The following is a 21,192-nucleotide window of genomic DNA, read 5'->3' as shown; positions in this document are numbered from 1 at the left end:
AATAATATTAAGAAATTTTAAAATTTAATTTAAATTTGAATAAATTTATTTTTTAAATTAATTTAATCTGAGATTTATTGATTTTTAAATTTAATTTTTTTAAATATTATTTTAATAAAAATTTTAATATATTTAAATAAATTTATATACAAAATAATAATTTTTATTTTATAAAAATTTAAAATATATACAAAACTTAATAAAAATATATAATTCTATTATTCTATTTTAAAAAATTTTTATATTTCAATTTAAAATTTTATTCAAACTTAATATATATTTAACAAATCGACTAAAAAAACAGATTCAAATCAATTCAAATAATTTAATTTTAAATTAATTTTTTAATTTTCTCAAATTTTCTCGTCCTGCCGCCCACTGTAACTAAACTTTCCCGCCCAAAATATCTCCCTAACTGTCTCTTCTTAACAAGCTGCTTTTTCACTTCATTTTCATCACCAAGGAAATGCCTTTCTTTCTCTTCTTTTCCCTCTTCCTTTCCTTCGTCCACTTCATTTCCTCCCTCCCTTCCATCGGAGTCACCGACAACTGCCCTTCCGCCACTACCACAACCACCGTCCCCCCACCACCCGTCAGGATTTCAACCACCATCGCCTCCCTCAAGATCAGACGCTGACCCATTTCTCATAAAAGCCTTTGCATTCACCAACACCTCCCTTTTCCTCTCCATCCCAAACCCTCTCCTCCCAGCTCTCGCCTCCAACCGTTCCCCTACTCTCCATTGGCTCCACAGCCATGTCCTCCCCTGTTACCCTCGTTCCAATTTAGCCCTCGTCTCTGTAGGCAACCCCGTACTTGACTCCGCCGCCCAAGAAGACTGATCCCCTTTCCTGCTTGCGGCAATGAGAAACCTCCAACTGGCACTGCAAGAACTGGGCATCGATAAAATCCCAATCTCAACTACTTTCTCTTTCTTCTCCGCAATCACCACCGCTTTCCCGCCTTCCTCGGCCGAGTTCCAACAACCCGCCGGCGACCTCATCATAAAACCCTTAATCCAATTCTTGGAACAAACAAATTCAACTTTCTTGATCAACCTCTATCCCTACAATGTTTTCCGCCTCAACAGCGAAATCCCAGTTGGGTTCGCTTTATTCCAAGACTACCCTTTTAACTTCCGAGACGATTTGGTCACTGGGGTTAGGTATTTCAACCTGTTCGACATGATGGTGGATGCTGTGATAACAGCCATGGCGGTAATGGGGCACAGGAATATTCCAGTGGTCGTGGCAGAAACAGGGTGACCGAGCGGTGGAGGTGAAGTTGGGGAAGTTGAGGCAAATGGGGTTTATGCGAAGATGTATTTGAAAGGATTGATGAGGCATTTGAAGTCAGGGGTTGGGACGCCATTGAAGATAGAAGGGGCGGCACAGGTTTATGTTTATGAGTTGATGGGTCATGATGGAGGGGATAAGGAAAGATCGAGGAAATGGGGCATTTTATCTGAGAACATGATCAGGAAATATAATGTGGAGTTTTCCGGTGGGTCTAAGAATTCTGGGTGGATGGCGATTTTCTTGGTGCTCATGTGGTATATCACTTTAGTGAATCTGTGTCTGTGGCATTTTGCTGAATTTTGACTGTTTCTTGGAGATTAGGGGGTGGCTGTTGAAGATTCTTGAAGATTGTAGCTGGTTTTGTCTGTTTGTTTTGTTGAAGAGATGATAGTGGCATTTAGCTTAGAGGTTGATGTTTCTATGGTTTTTCTGGGGCTCCTTTTGATGAAGACAAGGCACTGATGTACATTTCTGCAGAGTTTTAGGGGCTAAATCTTTTAGCAATTTAGTGGATATGACTAGTTAGGGATGTCTATCATGAACCTGATGATGTACTTGGATGTAAAGTTCTGATTAATGAGACTCTCTAATGAGATTCTGGTTTTGATCTTCATATTACTGGTAAATTTATATTGTTTCAGCTTTGCCTGTGTTGTACAATGGGTCATTTCTTATTTGTCATTCTCACTGGCCATGACGATGCTAATTGTTGAAACGAAGTTGCTAAAAAATGGTGGCTGGACAGAAATACTTCCATAGGCTAAGTTTTAGCCCTTTTGTGGACGCTAAGAAATGTAATTTGACTCGTCAGGCAAGGTTTATGTAACTAATTGAAAGTTTCAATGGGATCCATAGCTTAGATAAAGTTGATGGCCCAGATTTTGGCTGGGAATTGGGGAATGTTTGTTGCATATGTTTAGTTTTTGGGGGTTAATGAACAACTGATCCATGTTTTAAAGCTGTGCCAAATGGATTCAGCATTTGGGTCTCAAGACCCAAAAAAAAAAAAAAACCTCCTGATGGCCTGCTATAGGTTCCCATACTGTTCATATTTCAGGCTTTGCCAATGTGGAGGTAAAGAGCAATATTATCAATTCATCTTCTTCGAGTTCTTAGCCATCTGAAGAATCTTAAATGCAGCTCTCTTGGTCTGCAGATATTATACAAGTTGCTGTACTTGAGAAATGAAAATCAGAAGCATGGAAACTCAGAGAGTCATGCGCCCAATGCCATTTTATATAGTTATCTAAATAAAATGATTTGAGCTTATTGATCAAAGTGGTTCAAGAATTTGCGGAGGTGGAAAATTGCTTATGCAAGAGTGTCACTGGCTAAGGATTAGATGCCGAAAAATCCAATTACCAGGGATGCAGGCAATGGAATGGATCATAAAATTGGAATTGAAACCTTTCCTAGTGGTCAGGGAAAAGTTTAGAACATAAGTTTATCATGTCCAAAGCAATTTTTTAAGAAATACAACTGGAGCAAAAGGATACATCTGAATTTAACTCAATCAATTCATACAATCATTCTTTAAAGGTAACATTTTATAAACTCGAGGTTCAAATCACATCATCTACAATCTTTTATCCTATCATCAGACTACACAAATGTTTGGGAGCCAATAGAGATTCAAAGTGGGCTAATCAGCTAAATGTTTAAAAAAAAAAAGATGTAATTTTTTCATATGAAAATTACACTCAATCAAGCACTCAAATAAGCTGAAATGGTCTTAGATACGTGAGCTGATAAAGAAATACAAGAAAAAAAGAAAAAAAAAGGTTGGGGGGGGGGTGTTTGAAGAATATTGCCGGATTTCGAATTATATTGGAAAGAAAATTCAGCCAAGCCCCAGGTTTCCAGATGACCAAAAAATTTGAGAAACACTATGCAAAGAACAACCAAGTGGACACAAGATCTAGTGTGAAAGTCTCCAGCTTTCAATTTGATTTTCAAAATTGTAATATAGAGGGTTTGGAAGCTTAAAAACACGTCTTCCCAAAGACGAGCCTGTTAAAGCATCCATTTGGCTGCTAATCACACCGATTATTTCAATATTTTCCTTCTTCATTGCTGCTCTTCGTCTAGAAAAGTATTCGCGTGTATCCATTTCCATTTCGCTGTCCAACCTGCAAGAGTTTCCTGGAAATTTTAACCGTCTGCATTGGACATAGGCACTGAAGAAATACAAATCAAAGCTGATATAGTGATACTGTTATGCTTTCAAATGAAGTAAGCATAATCCCATCAAGAAAAATAAGGATTTACCCCCATAAAAACAACCATCAGTATCTATAGATCAAGCAGAACATTGATTTTCTCAAAGAAATTGAAAAGAAAAGAGTACCAACAATACCTCATAATCAGAGAAGACCAACCATTATATCCTAAAGAATTAAGGTTTTCAATAGTGACATTTTGCTGTTTCTCAGGCTTCCTTGATAGCAGAATCAAAGGCCATCCTCTGGACTGAAGTTTTTTGTACAATTCCAGAATAAGCAGGTGCTTCAGACAGGTTGCACGTTCAATGCAATCAATAGGTTTGCCACAGACATATTGGTTGAACCTGAGCCAAAACAGGATTTTATCCTGTTAAGTAGTGTATAACCTATAAATAGTTTTATTAACAGCAAAATTGAAAGGCAAAATCAATAGTGAAAAACATCAAGGTCCTTTTTCAAAGGTTCAAGCTGCCACTAGCTGCTTCAATATTTGTTTGTCTTTTAGCCCCCTATAGAGATGGTTTATGAAACAAAGATCCTTTTCCAGACTTCAAATTCTAAAAATTAACATATGAAAACTGAAGAGCTTTCAAGAAAAGGAAACCGCAAATTAACAAGCATTCGAGGGGCCAAAAATCAAAGAAGAAAGAACCTGGAGCTTAGTTCAGTTGGTTCATACAGTTATGGCATCCAGCAGGTCTGGGTTCAAATTTCAGCATCTACAACCCATTTTCTTATTCTCAAGCAGTGACCTCTTTTGTACCAAAAAAATCAAAGAAAAAAAGTGGGGAAAATCTTGTGGTAACGAACTGCAGGTTAATGGATTTCAGCCAATACATAACAAAAAAAAAAAACATGGATGAAAGAGGAGATTTTAAGCAAATGCAAAAAATGTGTAAAACACTGAGGGGATTACTGTGGCATTAATTGATTGGAGTAGCAAGGATCTGAAGCAAGGATGTCATCTACGTCCATTAACACCACATCCAGATGATCATGTGATGGTGAAACAGTATCAAAAAAACTTTCAATCATCCACATTGTGATATTTAAATCTTGTGCATATTCTCCTCCTTTGATGTATTGAATGACAAGACTCCTGCAGACTGGAGGAACCTCAGTTGCTTCCAAGCCGTTAAGCTGCCCATGCAGCTCAAAAATCTTGCAATAATGGTAACTATCACTTGCTTTGTCGATCTCCACAACTCCCTTGCTCCGACTTTCACAGGATTGCCACATTACTGCTAATGTGACTAGCAAAGTTACCAATAGAACCCCAACAGTTACAAGAGCAGCAATGAAGATTGTTACGGCAAAAGATGTAATGTAGAATCCAGACTCAACCACATAGCGGCTTCCCATCTCTGTTCCTAAGCAGAACAACCAAGATTAATATGTATATGTCAGACACGAAAAGGTTTTGCAGTAGCAATCACAGAAAGAAACATCCACTGGCACTTATTAAAATAGTGTTTCATAATAGATATTTTCCACAAACTGTTTCGATCTTCGGAGAAATTAGCAACTTGACAGCAGGATTTTAGATGACAAATTCAACCATGATATAATCCGATTCAGTCCAGGCATGCCAAATGGTTATAATCCATTCCAGATTTAAAGTAACATCATCATCATCAATCATATTTGCCTCTCAGGAAAGCGTATTCTAATATGTGAATCAAAACAACTCTTGAAATCTAAAAGGAAAGCAAAATCAAATCAAGAACTGCATACATACCAGTATCTCCCCTACTTAGGAGACTCTGAGCAGAGAATTCCCGCTCCATTTGGTGGCCATTATAAGCTGACATTGTGATTCAATCTAGCCAGATAGCAGGCTGCAAGTATCTTCAGATCCAGATCCCTTCCAAATCATAGAAGGGTCAACTGCAACAACAAATAACAACCAACTGATATATAAATCCTCCCCATTAGCTATATGGTGGCAATGACAAAATCCCAAATAAAGCGAAAACTTGCAAGCAGCTTCATCTATCTTGGAATGAACTACCAGTAGCCCATCTCAACTTGCCCACATTTTTAGCCACATAAGGAGAGAAAAGAAAAAGCTAAAAAAAAAAAAAAGGTATTATTTAAAAGCTCCTCATCTTTCATAAATTAGAATTCAGAGAAGTTTTAGAAAACTATATATACTGTAAACCAAGATCCATCTCTTTTTAAGGCAGAGCCAAAAGACTGAGGAATCAAACTAATACTCCATTTTTGTTAAGAATATCTTAAAAGGATGAAAAGGATCCACAGATCTTTAACTTACTATATATAATCAAAAACAGTCCAAATTTTGCTGACCAACTCAATGCTTAACATAGCAGCTTGGTAAAAAGAAAAAAAAAAACAATTAAAAAAATGAAGCAACTTCATAACTTAAGCACCACAAGCCACGAAACAAAAACAGAATTCAATCAAATCACTTCTGATGTAATTATTTAATGCAATAACTGATGTTTTTCATTATCTCAAACAACCTTAAAACAAGACAAACAGAGAGAGAGAGAGAGAGAACCTGAAAGAGGCATTTGAAGAAGTGAGAAAACGGAGGGAAGAGAGCAGAAGATAAGAAAATAAAACATTAACTAAACTAAACCTTTAGAACTGATCAAAACTGTCTTTTTCGTGTGGAAACTTCCTTCTTTGAACTGTGTTGATGATTGCCAACGCCTTCTTGCCGAGGACAATGATGACTTTACCATGTGACAGTTGTCCAGTCCTTTACTTTAGAATCGGTAGTTTTTTTTTTTTTTTATTATTTCATGTATATACTAAGATAATTCTTTGGGTCCACCATCTCAATCATCAAGTGTTCAATCATTGCAGACTGCACCAATAATGTTGAAACAGAAGACATTTAATGCCGTCGTCCTTTTTTTGGATTTGGTAGATTCGGTAGTCAAATGATTCTGTCCGGTTTGCCTGGCTGATGTGTAAATGAAATTCTAGGGGTACACCTGGTGATGAATCTATCCGATAAACGTTTCAAACTCAACTTTATCTGATCTCTCCGTTTTTGTATCACGGTAAAGATTGAATGATAAAGTCGATAATACAAAAATGGTAGTTAGCACTTAACAAGTATAAAAAAAAGGGTGCACGTGATTCGATTTTAATTGAATTAATTGATTGAATTAATTTAATTTGATTAATTAATTAGTTATTGAATTAATTTTGATTAATTATTAAAAATTTTTTAAATTTTTTTTTTATTTTTAATTAATTTGGTTTAAAAATCAAATTAACTTAATTAATAAAAATTTTAATTGAAATATTATAAAATTTGTATATAAAATTAAAAATATATAAAATTATCCATTTCATTTCAAATTATTAGAGTTTTTAACTTAATGTTTGATGTTTTCATAGTTTTATTGGATAATTTTATTTAATTTATTTTATATATGAAAAAATAAGAATTTAAAATATAATTTAACTTAATGTATTTTGTTATTCAATTAATCAAAAAAATTAATCAAATTGATCAAATTAATTTTGATATATTAATTTTTTAAATTAAAAATTTTAATTTAATTAATGAAAATAAAATAACATAATTCAATTTTAAATAATTCGATTTGAGATTAACCGAACAAATTGAATAAACACCCCAAATACAAAGTTTTGTCAATTGCTGCAAAACTTGATTTTATTGCAATGAAAGATCCTGAGTTTGATCAAGAATATTAGGGATGAATGGGGGAAATTATGGGAACAGAAGCTTGATCACTGTGCACAAAATTTTCAAGTTGACTTTTCATTAAGACTGCTTACAAAATTTCAGCTCGGACTTCGTTAACACTTGACCATCTGTCTCATATGGTGCAACGAACACTAAATTGCCAGTTCAACAATAAGTTTCATGGCTATTTCTTTCAACTACATGTTTCTAAGACCTTGGTTACTTTTATAGCGTTCATGGTTGAATCTATGTTCTGGCTAATTCAATGGCTGCTCCAACGTAGGAATGTGACGTTAACTTCAAAAGATGGGTCTTAGCTTCTTTGGGTAACTCCAAGCCTTCGATAAACTCCCTTATACTTTCTTTGGTAACAGTTCTTCCCCTAGCTAGCTCCTTCACCTTCTTATGAGGCTCTGGAACACCATATCTCCGCATGACCTACACATAAGTTAAAAGAAACAAGAATGAAGTGGACTTTGTAAGGGAGACAATCGAGTTTGAGAATCAAGCACTAGCATCTCACCCAAGCTATTAAAATATCAACCTGAAGGATATAAGCTGCTACCACTTTGTGGTTAAAAAAGGATGAATCAAGATACAGAATAAGATAAATGAAGAACAGATGATACATACAGTCTGTATTGGCTCTGCAAGTACCTCCCATGCCTGGTTCAAGTCTTCACTTAACTGAGCTTCGTTAACCTGGAATGAAAATGGAGTTTAAAAGGGATAGAAGTATCTAGCAGAAAAAGCTTTGTGAGTAAGCACCTACTGCTACAATTCAGAGAAGAATCAGCAAGAGCAGTTGCTTCATAGGTGATATCAAGCTGCTAATCATTATGAGTTGAAGAAAACATGCTAATGTGCCATACCGCAAGTCATTGTTACATGACAGATTCCAAATTTCACAGATAAATAACCAAATATTCCACTTATTTACTAAATACCTTCAGCACTAAAATAATCACCATGCACTTCAAGGAGATTGGAACTTTTATCTTAAGTGGCATACCTGGAGCTTTCCTACTCCTCGTAACGCACTTTTGTAGGCAAGAAGAAAATGGCCTAGTCCTACCCCCATGTTTCTCAAGACAGTTGAATCAGTCAAATCTCGCTGCAAATTCAACACATAAGAAGAAATGTATTCTTTGTTGAATAGATTTTGACTAATAGCTATGAACTTTACATGCATAAAATCAAGTGGACATGATATGGTCTTACCTGCCAACGTGAAATAGGCAACTTCATGCTCAGGTAAGATAGATCTTCATTAGCCTTACCAAGATTACCTTCACTGTTTTCAAAATCAATAGTGTTTACTTTATGAGGCATTGTTGATGAGCCAATCTCACCAGACTTGGTTATCTGCTCCAAATTTTGAGCACAGAAAGATATTAGGTTGGCATAAAAACGATACTTATAAATTTAAGTCAACATCCTGCATCAAAATACTCACCTGCTTAAAGTATCCTAAAGATATGTAGCCCCATATATCTCTGTCAAAGTCAATCAATATATTGTTAAACCGGATAATTGCATGGTAAAGTTTTGGCATATAATTATGCGTCTCAATCTGCAAACAAGCGAAAACCAGATATATTCAATCAGAAGAAAATATCAACAATTTGACAAGATTGCATAATCACAAGTTGTATTCCAGGAGAAGCACATAAACCCATAACTGATCATATCCATAGACGGATAACTAAGAGTGTCACTCCTTCAACTGACATATATACTTTTACTATATAAGTGGAAGGAGTGCACGAAACATACCTGAGTAACATAGGGGTTAAACTTTAATCCAAGAGAAGTTACAAACTCTTCTGCAATTTGAGGCCAGTTAATATTTAGGATATGCAACAAGATGGGCATTGTAGTTTCCAACTGCACCAGCAAACTTGCCCATCATCTCAACTTGAGAAATTTCTTGCCTTTCTCTGCTTAGCCTGACAGCAAAAATGGCCATCTCCTTTCCCAAGGTTGTAGATGAAGCTGGCTGAAATAAACCAAAGATTTAAGTGATCAAGTAATAAAAGCTATTTCTATAGTAAGTAATAGTAACAAATCAAAGACAATTAAAACAACAACAACAAAGAAATATAAGAAATCTTGGGATAAAACACTCTCTCTTTCTCTTTCCCATAGAAAAAAAAATGTGTCATCGCGATCGGCTTGACAGTTCAAATACTAATGCACAAATCAAAATATTATTCACTGAGTCGCTTATGACACATTAACAGAGAAATAATTAATTTCAAGCTTCAAATCACTCGTCTACCTGGCCATGTGTGCGAGAAAGCATAGAAATACTTGCATTAGCCTTAGCCATCTTACATATTGCCTCAATCAATTTATCCATAGTTGGAAACATGACTTTGGTCATTGCCTCTTTCAACATCAATGCATGGGGAAGGTTGTTTTTATCCTCAGATGTGCAAGCAAAATGGAAAAATTCAAGCGCCTGAAACCAGAGAGAAAATGTAATTTGATCCTAGAATTCCCAAAGAATTACTTGCATGAATTTAAGTCAAACAAAAAAGATAATGTGTCAAGGAAATAATGAGTAAATCCCAACCTTGGCAATCTCTGGGTGAGATTGGCATTTCTGTTTCAAGAACTATTCCACCGCTTTTACATCATGGTTAGTTACTTTCTCTATTCTTTTAACTTCCAAGGTATCATCCATGCAAAATCCATCAATCAATCGTTGCAAATAGGACTGAGCTTCTGCACTGAAGCTTGGAACTTCAATGACTTCAGGAATTTGTGAAAGCTTCAGCAACCATTTAATCTGACAGACTATTTATATTTAAAAAGGGTCCTTCAAGAAAGCATAGAAAAAAGAAAGAAAAATGAAGTTCATTGACTTATATGATGAAAATATAAATAGAATTCAACTTAATAGGATTTGGAAATCAGTTATTGTAAGTTATACATCAACCACAAGTCTCATCATATCATTTACATTTCATCGACTCGTTTCAGTTGGCAACCACCAGTCGAGTATCAGAGGATTTATGTTACCCTTTGATTCATGGCACCCACACTTTCCAATATTTCCCATAAAATTATGTCAATCAGCGTAAGATTTATCACAGCTGAAGTTCAATCAAGTCATAATTCAACTATGCTAAGACAGATTCTATAATGAATCCAATTTCCAAGATGTATATGAATTAGATTTCAAACAATGAGCAAAAGGCAAAACATTGAAGCCAAGTAGGCACATAGAACCAACAATTTGAAACGAAATTACTTTAAAAATGAATATATTAAGAGATTGATGATTACAAGATTACCTCAACAAGAATCCTAAAGTAAATAAGTTCATATTAACTCATATAGGGAGCCAAGTCCTTCCCTTTACCCCAATAACGACCATCCAAAGGTTACAATGCCATTAAAGTGGACAACTCAAGCTCACGAGAATTATCTCCAGACATATTAATCACCTACAATACAATAAAAAAAATCAAATCATGCACCAAAAGTAATTAAAGAAAAAAAAAAAAAACTCTTGCAATTCACTAGGTAATCATAGATGACAAACTAAAACAAAACAAAATGTGGGTATTTGTTAAAACTCACATTTACCACCTTAAACATCAAATTCAACAATAACAAGATTTAAAAGAACTCAACTTTTCTTTCAAAACTCAAATGGAAATGGGCTTCGATCAATTTTAAAAAAGCTACAGCGAAGAGAAATGGGTAAAGCCTGTCTGAAACAATGGTTTCTGCGTGAAAAAGCTGTGTAAAGCTGAAAGGAGGCATTTGAGAATTGATGGGTATGTTTAGTATTGTACAAACTATTTATGTTCCCAAAGATTGGAGCTTTCTTGGTTGTAAAGGGTTTAAAAATGGGGTCTGATTTTTGGTTAAAACCCCAGAAAAAACCCTGGCCTCCATAGAAAAAGAGCAGAGCTTTGAACTGTGACAAGAAAGGCTGAAGTCGGGGCGGAATGGATTGTGCTTGGCGGTAATCTTTTCACAGGCTTTTTGAGGTCTAAACCCTAATCTTCAAAACCCAATCAAATTGGGAACCTTTTTGGGCTTGTAATTTGGGTTTAAATTATGTTTCGGCCTAATTTAAGATCCAAGCCAAATAGTACAAATAGCCCAAATTTGGGTGGTTTATCATCAATTAAGTTAAAAGTTTAATATCTGCTATAATCCTTAAAAAAAAAAAAAAAGAGCTATAATCCAACTTACTTTTCACATATTGTGTTGACTAAGGGTGTCTTCAGACATGTTCCGAGAGAAGATTTGTATATTATTGTAAACGTCTTTTTATGATTGAATTTTTAAATAATATTTATGATGCGGTGAAAAAAAGTTTTTATCATGCATTTAAATCAAACTTAAATATCAATATATCACAAATTAAAATTATATAGAATGAAAAAAAATCTGAAAATTAAATGGCACATTAAACAATGATTGAAGAAATGGTGAGGCAATTGTGGACCTCCAATTCCCATGCTAACAACCTTACATATGCAATAAAAAAGGCAGTTAAAGAAAGCCCCCTTCCAAGTTCCAAGGCCTAGCCTCGACAACATTTTATCAAGGCAGCAATTAGCAAGCCTTCCCTATCACAATCTCTTGAAATATGGGACCATAGCCACACATTAGTGAGAGATGATAATATAAGCTCACTCCCTCCCCTTTCGCCGTTTCCAAATTGATTTTAGGCCTATCCTCTCACCAGCTGCCACATGTCACGACATGGTTAACTGCCTATCTACTACCCTACTCAACTCTCAAGCACTTTCTCTGCCACAAGGCACAAGTAAGAGATTTCTGAAGTTTCAATTCTGTAATAATAAAAAAATTTCAACCATGGAGACTGGTGTCAACTGCTATGCGCATGGCATTGTTCTTCCTAGTGTCTCCTCTAAGCATTCCACTGCATTAGTCTCCCCACCATCACTATCTCCTTCCTTCAGTTCAAGGGTATGATTATATATATCAGTTATCATGCATGCTTTCTTGGCTTGCCATGAGTACTTCAATAAAAAATTATACTGAATTAATGTATGGCAGAGCCTTAAATCAAGCTCTCTATTTGGGGAATCACTGAGGGTTGTGCCAAGATCATCATTGAAGGTTTCAAAGACAAAGAACTCTTCCCTTGTGACAAGATGTGAGATTGGAGACAGCCTGGTAAATCAACATAGTAAAACTTTTCTAGCTTGTTTCTTTTTTTTTTTTTTTTTCGGTTCTTGAATCAGTAATTTGAATGTGTTTTATATGGTTGTAGGAAGAGTTCCTGACAAAGGCAACCCCAGACAAGGGACTGATTAGATTGATGATGTGCATGGGAGAAGCATTAAGGACAATTGCTTTCAAGGTTAGGACAGCTTCCTGTGGAGGTACAGCTTGTGTGAATTCCTTTGGAGATGAGCAGCTTGCTGTGGATATGCTTGCCAACAAGCTTCTGTTTGAGGTTAGAAATGACCAACAAAAAAATTGGCTCCTATATCTACAATTGGTGGTTATTTCAAGTCTTCTTCATAAGCTTTTCAGATGTCATTTTGATGAAAAAGATTAAAAATGGTATCTAATTTGAGTTCTAGATGCACTTTTTTTGCATGTCAGTTCCTAATCCCAGTTAAAAGGAACTAATAGAGAGGTAAATCATATAGTTAGGCATATAAAACTCTGAACGCAGAATGATTTAGACAACCACTCATTGTCCAAGTTCTAGCAATTTGTCTGTGAAGTTTAAAAGTAATAATTTTTGGTTATGATCCATATATAGGCCTTGACTTACTCACACTTCTGCAAATACGCATGCTCAGAAGAAGTTCCTGAGCTTCAGGACATGGGAGGCCCTGCAGAAGGTCTTCATGTCTTTCAACCTCTTTAAAGTTTTTTCATCAGTTGAAATTACTGATCCAAATTTCAAGAACTTGTAGACTAGTCATAATTTATTACTACATGAACAGGTGGATTCAGTGTTGCTTTTGATCCACTTGATGGCTCTAGTATTGTCGATACAAATTTCACCGTAGGCACCATCTTTGGGGTGTGGCCTGGAGATAAGTTAACTGGAGTAACAGGAAGAGATCAAGTTGCTGCAGCAATGGGAATTTTCGGTCCTCGGAGTACATATGTTCTTGCTCTTAAGGACATTCCTGGAACCCATGAGTTCCTCCTGCTTGATGAAGGTACTTGCAAGTTGCAACAATATTAGTATCAAATTTTGCAATCAGAAAATGACCAAAGATTAAGGAATAAGTATTGAGCACCTCAATTCCTCTTGTTCACTCTAAAATGATGTTTCCCTGGTGCATTTATCAGGAAAATGGCAACATGTCAAGGATACCACAGAGATTGGTGAGGGAAAAATGTTCTCCCCTGGAAACTTGAGAGCCACATTTGACAATCCTGAATATGACAAGGTTCAAGTCAATTATATTTAACTTTTCCTAGTTCTTTTAATGAGGGAATATTATTGCTTTATCTCTTATTGTTTTTTACATTTTAAAAAACAGTTGATCAACTACTATGTGAGAGAGAAATACACATTGAGGTACACTGGTGGAATGGTACCAGATGTCAACCAGGTATGCCAAGCTTCTTCCATACCTTGGTTTTCCTATAGTTCATATTGTTGCCAATTTTAAAATGATTTACTATTTGTTTATCTACAGATCATTGTAAAAGAGAAAGGTATCTTCACAAATGTGGCATCACCATCTGCCAAAGCCAAGCTGAGGCTGTTATTTGAGGTAGCTCCTTTGGGGTTCCTGATTGAGAAAGCTGGTGGTTACAGTAGTGATGGTCATCAGTCAGTACTAGACAAAGTGATCAATAATCTTGATGATAGAACCCAAGTTGCATATGGTTCCAAGAATGAGATTATCCGCTTCGAAGAAACCCTATACGGATCCTCAAGGCTCAAAGCAGGGGTCCCTGTTGGAGCTGCTGCTTGAGAAACAGTGTTTACTTATTTGCCTTTCAGCCTTTTTCTTTTCTCTGTGTCTCAACTGTCAAAATTTTAAGCTATTCCATATAGAAGTTGTAGAATAGTGGAAGAAATGCTCCAATTATAAAAGGCTGAGCTCAATTCAGCATATTTTTCCCTGGAAAGTATTTGCTTCTTTAGGTGTAATGAGGCTTGAAGCAGAAGTTCTCATACAATTATTCCAGGGCCAATGCACCTCCTTCTATGAAAGCTGCTGCTATATTACTTCCATGGCACCCAAGGTCTTAATAAACTGTCTATTCAGCTAGCTTTCACCACCAGCAAGCAAAATTTCTTACAAAAAAATGTTCTAACATTATAATTTTGGTGTTTTTTTTAGGAGTTTCGTTTTTACATTGCCATTTTGAATCACATAACAAGGGAACTTAAGATGGCATTTCTGGTAGACAACGGCAATGACCTGAACGAGTCACTTTTATCGTCCCCGACTGACCTTCCATAGTGTTAAAGCGGTGTTATGACATATTTAAAAAATATTTAATATCCTATAATCTTATATTGAAGTTAGATTTTTTCATTTATTATCAATTGATTTTAAATTTGATGCTTAATATAATATCAAAATTAAAATTTTTTTTTTGTTGCTCTTTTTAAATCTGATAAATTTTTTTATTTTTATCTACACATGATAAGTATATAGTAAAATAGTATTATAACATATCTAACAAATATTTAATATTTTATAATTTTATTTTCAAATTGAATCTTTTCACTTATAATCAATTAATTTTAAGTTATATGTTTATTACATAGTGCTAGACAATCTATCTTCCAGACAGCTTTGAGAATCAAAGTTTGAAAATTTTTTTATTGAAAAACAATAAGAGATTTGTGAGTGAAAAGCAATAATAGATTTGACAAACAGCAGATGATCAAAGGATTATTGTTTTTACTTGTTTAGCCATCATTTTTTCATTCAAAAATATATATGGAGAAAAAAAATCAGAAATTCAGACAGGCACTTTAATTTGAAATGTTTAATATTAAAATTATTATTCATTAATTTTTATTTGGAAGTTTTTCATTAAAATTTACATGAAATCACAAAAAATAAGATATTTTTAATTTTAATGTTAAAGTTGTGACAGTTAATGTTCATTATGATGATATGATGGGCTTAATTATTATTTTTAAAGTTTAGAAAAGGACAAATTTGATGATGGTTTAATGGTAGAAAACTCTCTCATTCTTTTATAATGCTTTTTTTTTTCTTTTCTTCTTTTTCAAGGGTACCATTATAATTTTATAAACTTTTTGGGCTAACCAAGTTCCACTACATCACACCTCCGAACCCAAAAAATAAAAATTAAAGAAATTAAGATTTTATTTAATTCTAATAATTTTAAAATAACACAAAAAATTTAAAATTTTAACAAAATTATATATAAATTTAATATGTTTTGAATTTAACATATCAAATGAACCATAACACAAAAATTTTTATATTTTATACATATTTAATATAAAATAAATATAATACAAATGTACAATTACCAAACCTAACTTCATCTATAAAAAAATAAAAATTAAGAAAAATTAAAAATTCCATAATCAAATCCTTATATAATAAGAAGGAAAATTTTTATTTTAACACTCAAAGCCTCACAAAGCTATCTTTCTTAGCTTCCTTGTCTCTGTCCAATTCTAGTCTCTGGGAACTCATCCACTCACAGTTAAAAACCAATATTTCTCTTCATTTCCCTCCTCAATTCTCTTCAACATTTCCCTTTTATCACTTCTTTTTTTTTTTTGTTTCTTCTCTTCAAAGAAACCCAAACAAAGAAAACCCAATTTCCCTCTATTTTCTATCAGTTTGATTATCCAAAGAATCTCCTTTCATTTTTTTTTCCACAACTTGGCCTTTTACTTTCTCCACCACCTTTCAGTAGTTTTTTCTTTTTTTTTTTTTTTTCACTTTATTGCTTTGTTTTTAGTATAAATTCAAAGTTCCAAGCTTGGTTTGTTCTCAATTCTCCAAGAATTCTACTCGTTATAAATAAATAAAGCACCCAGATTTTCCTGTCTTGTTGTTCTTTTTCTAGATTCTCTTGATTCTTTAAAAGTTTGTATTTTTAGATTCTTCAGTTTATGCTGTTGAAAAAAAGATTGATTCTTGATTCCCAGGTAAATGATTCTGATTTTAATGCTCTCTTAAGCATCTAAAGCTCTTTACTTTCTGCAATCAGAAACAGTCTCTTCCTTAGCTTCATATTTCTTTCATTTCCAATATGAAAACTTCTTTTTCAAGTTAAAATTGCATTTTTTTTTTTTCAGAATTTGTCTAGCATGGAAACTTTGCATGCAACTTCTTTCATGTCGAATTTGGATTGGTTTGATCAAGAGAGCAACAACACATATTGGACAAAGGAGGAGAACAAAAGGTTTGAGAGTGCTTTAGCCATATATGGTGAAGATGTTCCTGATAGATGGATGAAAGTAGCAGCAATGATACCTGGAAAAACTGTTTTGGATGTGATTAAACAGTATAGGGAATTGGAAGAAGATGTTTTTGATATAGAAGCAGGGCGAGTTCCGATTCCAGGTTATCTTAGATCATCTTTTACATTAGAATTGGTTGATAATCGTGATTTCGATGCCTATAGGAAGAGGTCTACTGGGGCTAGAGGTCATGATCAGGAGAGGAAGAAAGGGGTGCCATGGACAGAAGAAGAACACAGGTGACTTTCCTTCAAACTAGTCAAAAATGCTTTAAACACTCAGGTTATTGTTGGTGATATAAATTTTTTGAAACTTAGTTGAATCCATTTCAAAATTCAGTCAAATTGTTATGAGTGCAGTTAACAATTCAAAGTAACTTTGTAGTTATATTTTTCTATAATGTCTAACCTGAAACTTAGATGATTTCTGTACTTGTTCTAACCATGGTTTCTTTGATCATCACATATAGGCGCTTTCTGATGGGACTTATGAAGTATGGTAAAGGGGATTGGAGAAATATCTCCCGAAATTTTGTGGTTACCAAGACTCCAACTCAGGTTGCAAGCCATGCTCAAAAATACTATCAGAGGCAGCTTTCAGGAGGGAAAGATAAGAGGAGACCAAGCATTCACGATATTACAACTGTCAATCTCACCAACACTGGTTTTTCAGACAATCATAAGCCTCCTTCAGTAAATCAGTCTACTGTTCTTGCATTGCAGCAAAAGCTGGCTAGCATGCAAAAAGTCAGCCAAAATTGGAATCACCCAAATGATGGATCAGCTTTGGCTTTCAATTCAACTCATGGGAATTGGTTTACATCATCTCAATACCAGACTGCTTCAAATGGCCTGAGACTTCAGGAGCAAAATCTGTATGGCAGTGCTTATCATGGAGCTCATATAACACCCCAGAGCTCAGTGTTCTAAACCCTTACACAGGATATGAAATGCATGGATACATAAGGCTGTTATTTTCTGTTGTACACTCAACGTTTCAATTTCAAATCTAATAATGTTGAGAAGGGTTTTTCAAAATGCTCTTTTTCATGTCTTCTGTTATAGACGAGATGGTTTTGCTTATTACACAATGGTGGAATCATGTATTGCTTAAACACCGGTGTCCAAACTGTAAATTTATCTATACAAGGAATTGTCTTGGTGAACAAATTCATGTGCTAGAGGTAACTCTACCTGGTTAAATCATGAATGAAAAACGGCTTTTCGGAGTATGAATAAAAGAGAAAACATATCAGACCCCTACTATTTTCGCATTTATTTGTCAGACAAACATTTATCCAAGTTCTGGATTCTCTATTAGCTTTGCTAATTTTCCTAGCTTTTGTTGTTCTCCATTCTGATGCAGGCTAAAGCCTTGTTGGATGATTAGGACACTTTGCCCATAGCTGAAGGCCAAGAATCACAAGACATTGGCATTACGGGATGTGTACGAGGCAAGATCAATGATTTGTTACTGAGATATAAGAAATTTGCTGCAGTTGTCATGGAGTGATCCAAAAGAACCTTTTGCTACTTTTGCAACTATAATAGTTTTTGTAATGGTTTCTGCCATGTCATTTGGTGATGTGGCCTAATTGGCTGACTCATTTGGCACTGCTTTGGAAATTCTCAAAATCTGATTGCTTACTTTCTCTTGGATCCCTTCTGCCATTTTCACCTTTATTGATCCAATATGGCCAAGTTGACCAAGCTTGATTGCCATCACTTAGTCGAAGCTGAGTATGCATTCCACTTAATTAAGCATCACATGCTTCAACCTGCTATAGAATATAGAAAGATGCAATGTGGTTTACATTTTTATTTTTCTCTGATCATCTTTATTTTGGTCCAATCCAATTTTGCCCTTTTCTTTGATATTTCTCTTTCAGCCAACCCAATTGTAATGGTGGCAAGACTGATTCATTAGCATAACAGCTTCTTTTACTGGTCTCTGGAGGCATCACTCCTTTTTGTGGTTCATATGTTTACTTGAGAACCAAAAAAGGAATCTAACTGTTCATGTATTTTTGGCCTGCTATAACCATGTTGAAAGGAAGCGAAAATCTAGCTTTGAAATTAGGCAGATCAACTGCTAACTTTCTCTTTTACCTTCAGAGAATATGTTTCTTTTTTTCTTTTTTTTTTCTTATGGGAACAGGAAAGAATATGATTTTACTTTTTTTTTTCCACATGTTCCTAAAATCCTTCTGAGATTCTTCCTTATTGGTTGGAGCTATGCTCATTTACTATTTTAGGTCCTTGAGTTTGTGCCATGTGATCCTGGAACTGAGGCAACTATAAATTGCAACTCTTTGGCAGCATCCTGCTTACAAATTTACAATCCATTCCATAAAAACACCAGTTATGTTAATCTTCTGATAAGATCCTAACAAAATACCATGGTTCATCAGATCATGAAAAGCTAAGAATACAGTACATAAATCATGTTTTGAAAAAGGGTTATTAAAAATATCAGCTCTTTCAACGCTTAGCTTGGTTGACTAATATAACAACTCTTAAAAAATAACATTCAAATTTAGAGTTCAAATCTCAACTCTTATAATCTCCTTCTTATGCGAGCATTTTGGATTTGATTCTTTACCCTGAGAGCCTAAACTCAATCAAAACAAGATTTACTGAACTGCCATTAACAGTACAAAAAATGCTGGTAATTCTACTCTTCAGATGCTTTAGTGGGACCCTAATGAAATGAATAGGTTGATGATAATGATCACTCTACATAGGTAGGCAAATAGGCATTCCACATATGAAAAAATTGTCACTTTTTTGTTTTCTTTGCATTTCCATTGTGGGATCTACTCCCCCACCAGGGCAACTGTTGCTGCTGCTGCAACTAGATGGAAGGGACTAGTGCCTTACCCATGTCACTTTGCATGTATATCATTCTCTAAGCCACACAAATTCAAGTGTTCAAAAGCTAAAAGCACAAACATGATCAACATAATTGTTTTTACCAACTTTTTTTCTCAGAAGATGACAAAAACTATCTACTTTATATTATATTTTTTTTTCTAAGAGAGCTGCCTTTCTTCAACTTGCATATGAAACCACTCTTTCCCACTTTATTCTAAATTTGATCAAACCTTTTTGGCCATCTTTCCTTCTTTCAATTTCCAGAAAGAAAAGAGGCAATCTTACTTTAGTAATAACGCAATGATCCACCTTCAAAATCCTTTTGAAGAACCATGCAAACCCTTCTCCCCCCCCCCCCCCCAACCCCAATTACAACAGCATGATATATATATATATATATATATATATATATTACAGACTGGCCTGCTTTATTTAAGGATGATCTTGGCTTGAGACCGTTTTGTCGTCAGATCTCATGCAAAGATGATAAAGTTGTGTTGATATTATCACTTGATACAAAATTTATTTATATATATTCATGGCTTGGCATATTTTTAGAAGTCGCTATGAAAGTTAATCAAGTCTTGATGTAAGGCGGAAGGGCACTGTTAATGATGGCCTTAGGAAGAATTTAAAATACACTATATAAAAATAATATAAAAAAAACACGAACTTAATGCAACTAAAATTTTAATAAAGCCCATATGGGTTTTACAAAAAAAAAAAATAGTATTTTGTATTTTTTGTTTTAAAGCAAATTATAATATATAATTTTTATGTAAAATATAATATGAATACACAAATCATCAAATTCTAATATAAAAGAAATAAGTTTGGCTTCTTGCTTCCCATTTCACTTCATTAGATCAATTATGTCATCCAAGTGAATTCTAAACTTTTGACTTAGAAATGGCATTAAAATTGTTCATAGTGCACCGTACTATACCATGCATCATGTGTTTGGTCTTTCATGGGAACATAACCAATGGCTGAAAAAGGCATAAAAAGGAACAAGACCCATAACTCTAAATTACTTTTAGCCCTTCTTAGCCTATTGCCTTTTGACATATAAAGTGATAAGATAAGTTCAAATTCATTGCAATTATCTTTCATATTCATGTGAAATCAATACTTTTATCATATTAGGGCCCCAATGATGATTTTTTTCATTGTAATTGTGGTCAGATAATGATTTACAGTCGATAAATCTATACAATTCTTAGTACCCTTGGTATCTCAATGTTCTTATCCTGGAGATTTCTTATGGAGATCGTATATTAAAGCCATTGTAATATCAATTTTTGTACTTTTGAGCACTTGCTGTTGATGATAGCCAGTTGTGAAGCACTCAGCTTTGAACCATCTACCAATGGAGAATTCAGACATGACTTTGAGCATATAAAAGTATTTAAGCCTCTTAAGTGCTACTTTGTTCTGATGGAACTCAAACAGGATCAGGTTTTGCCCATAATTCGACTTCTTTGCTGTAGTACTCCAATCTGTTGTTCCATTATATCATTTGATTCCATTAGAATTTACAATTGGACTTTGAAAAGACAAATGTCTGCATATTAAAAAACTTGAGAAGGATACCAAGTGAAATGTCAATATAGACTCATCATTCACGTCTTGTATTTAGATCTTGCAATTTTAAACATAACATGGTGACAAA

At 34.4% G+C, this 21,192-nt stretch overlaps 3 protein-coding genes and 2 pseudogenes across 11 annotated transcripts; 3 read left to right on the top strand and 2 right to left on the bottom strand.

Moving 5' to 3' along the window:
* Positions 1 to 383: 383 nt before the first annotated feature.
* LOC111297565 (glucan endo-1,3-beta-glucosidase 2-like) lies at positions 384 to 2,037 on the top strand (annotated as a pseudogene).
* An 899-nt stretch (positions 2,038 to 2,936) lies between these two features.
* Positions 2,937 to 6,254, bottom strand: LOC111296767 (uncharacterized protein At2g39920-like). 5 transcript variants are annotated; one of them, XM_089740626.1, is made up of 5 exons: positions 6,126 to 6,254; positions 5,259 to 5,407; positions 4,437 to 4,890; positions 3,655 to 3,864; positions 2,937 to 3,427 (listed from the first exon to the last, which is right to left on the bottom strand). In XM_089740626.1, exons 2-5 carry the CDS (start codon positions 5,329 to 5,331, stop codon positions 3,217 to 3,219), a joined length of 948 nt encoding a protein of 315 aa, XP_089596752.1. In that variant the 5' UTR covers positions 5,332 to 5,407; positions 6,126 to 6,254; the 3' UTR covers positions 2,937 to 3,216. The 5 variants fall into 5 exon arrangements, with proteins under 5 accessions (XP_089596752.1, XP_022746942.2, XP_022746943.2 ...); XM_022891207.2 differs by having other exon boundaries at positions 6,045 to 6,170; XM_022891208.2 differs by having other exon boundaries at positions 4,437 to 4,884; positions 6,045 to 6,170.
* Positions 6,255 to 7,261: 1,007 nt separating this feature from the next.
* On the bottom strand, positions 7,262 to 10,796 carry LOC111297212 (uncharacterized; annotated as a pseudogene). The gene is made up of 9 exons (XR_016325914.1): positions 10,514 to 10,796; positions 9,790 to 10,005; positions 9,493 to 9,675; positions 8,988 to 9,210; positions 8,668 to 8,784; positions 8,433 to 8,576; positions 8,224 to 8,325; positions 7,845 to 7,913; positions 7,262 to 7,649 (listed from the first exon to the last, which is right to left on the bottom strand). The product of XR_016325914.1 is annotated as an uncharacterized LOC111297212 (transcript).
* Positions 10,797 to 11,905: 1,109 nt separating this feature from the next.
* On the top strand, positions 11,906 to 14,312 carry LOC111296974 (sedoheptulose-1,7-bisphosphatase, chloroplastic-like). Its single transcript, XM_022891481.2, has 8 exons — positions 11,906 to 12,170; positions 12,261 to 12,380; positions 12,478 to 12,663; positions 12,979 to 13,060; positions 13,166 to 13,387; positions 13,521 to 13,621; positions 13,715 to 13,786; positions 13,874 to 14,312. Exons 1-8 carry the CDS (start codon positions 11,943 to 11,945, stop codon positions 14,153 to 14,155), a joined length of 1,293 nt encoding a protein of 430 aa, XP_022747216.2. The 5' UTR covers positions 11,906 to 11,942; the 3' UTR covers positions 14,156 to 14,312.
* Positions 14,313 to 15,826: 1,514 nt separating this feature from the next.
* On the top strand, positions 15,827 to 18,305 carry LOC111296260 (transcription factor DIVARICATA-like). 4 transcript variants are annotated; one of them, XM_022890460.2, is made up of 4 exons: positions 15,827 to 16,332; positions 16,483 to 16,886; positions 17,117 to 17,521; positions 18,013 to 18,305. In XM_022890460.2, the coding sequence occupies exons 1-4, from the start codon at positions 16,297 to 16,299 to the stop codon at positions 18,050 to 18,052; spliced, it is 885 nt and encodes a 294-aa protein (XP_022746195.2). In that variant the 5' UTR covers positions 15,827 to 16,296; the 3' UTR covers positions 18,053 to 18,305. The 4 variants fall into 4 exon arrangements, 3 of the variants coding, with proteins under 3 accessions (XP_022746195.2, XP_089596751.1, XP_022746194.2); XM_089740625.1 differs by having other exon boundaries at positions 15,829 to 16,332; positions 17,117 to 17,562; XR_002690944.2 differs by having other exon boundaries at positions 15,831 to 16,332; positions 17,117 to 17,830.
* Positions 18,306 to 21,192: the final 2,887 nt, after the last annotated feature.

Source organism: Durio zibethinus, chromosome 12 (assembly GCF_047325235.1).
Source record: "Durio zibethinus cultivar Kanyao isolate XHJ-2024 chromosome 12, ASM4732523v1, whole genome shotgun sequence".
Lineage (NCBI taxonomy): Eukaryota > Viridiplantae > Streptophyta > Magnoliopsida > Malvales > Malvaceae > Durio > Durio zibethinus.
The sequence above is the reverse complement of the archived record's forward strand: the minus strand, read 5'-3'. Positions and strand labels throughout refer to the sequence as shown.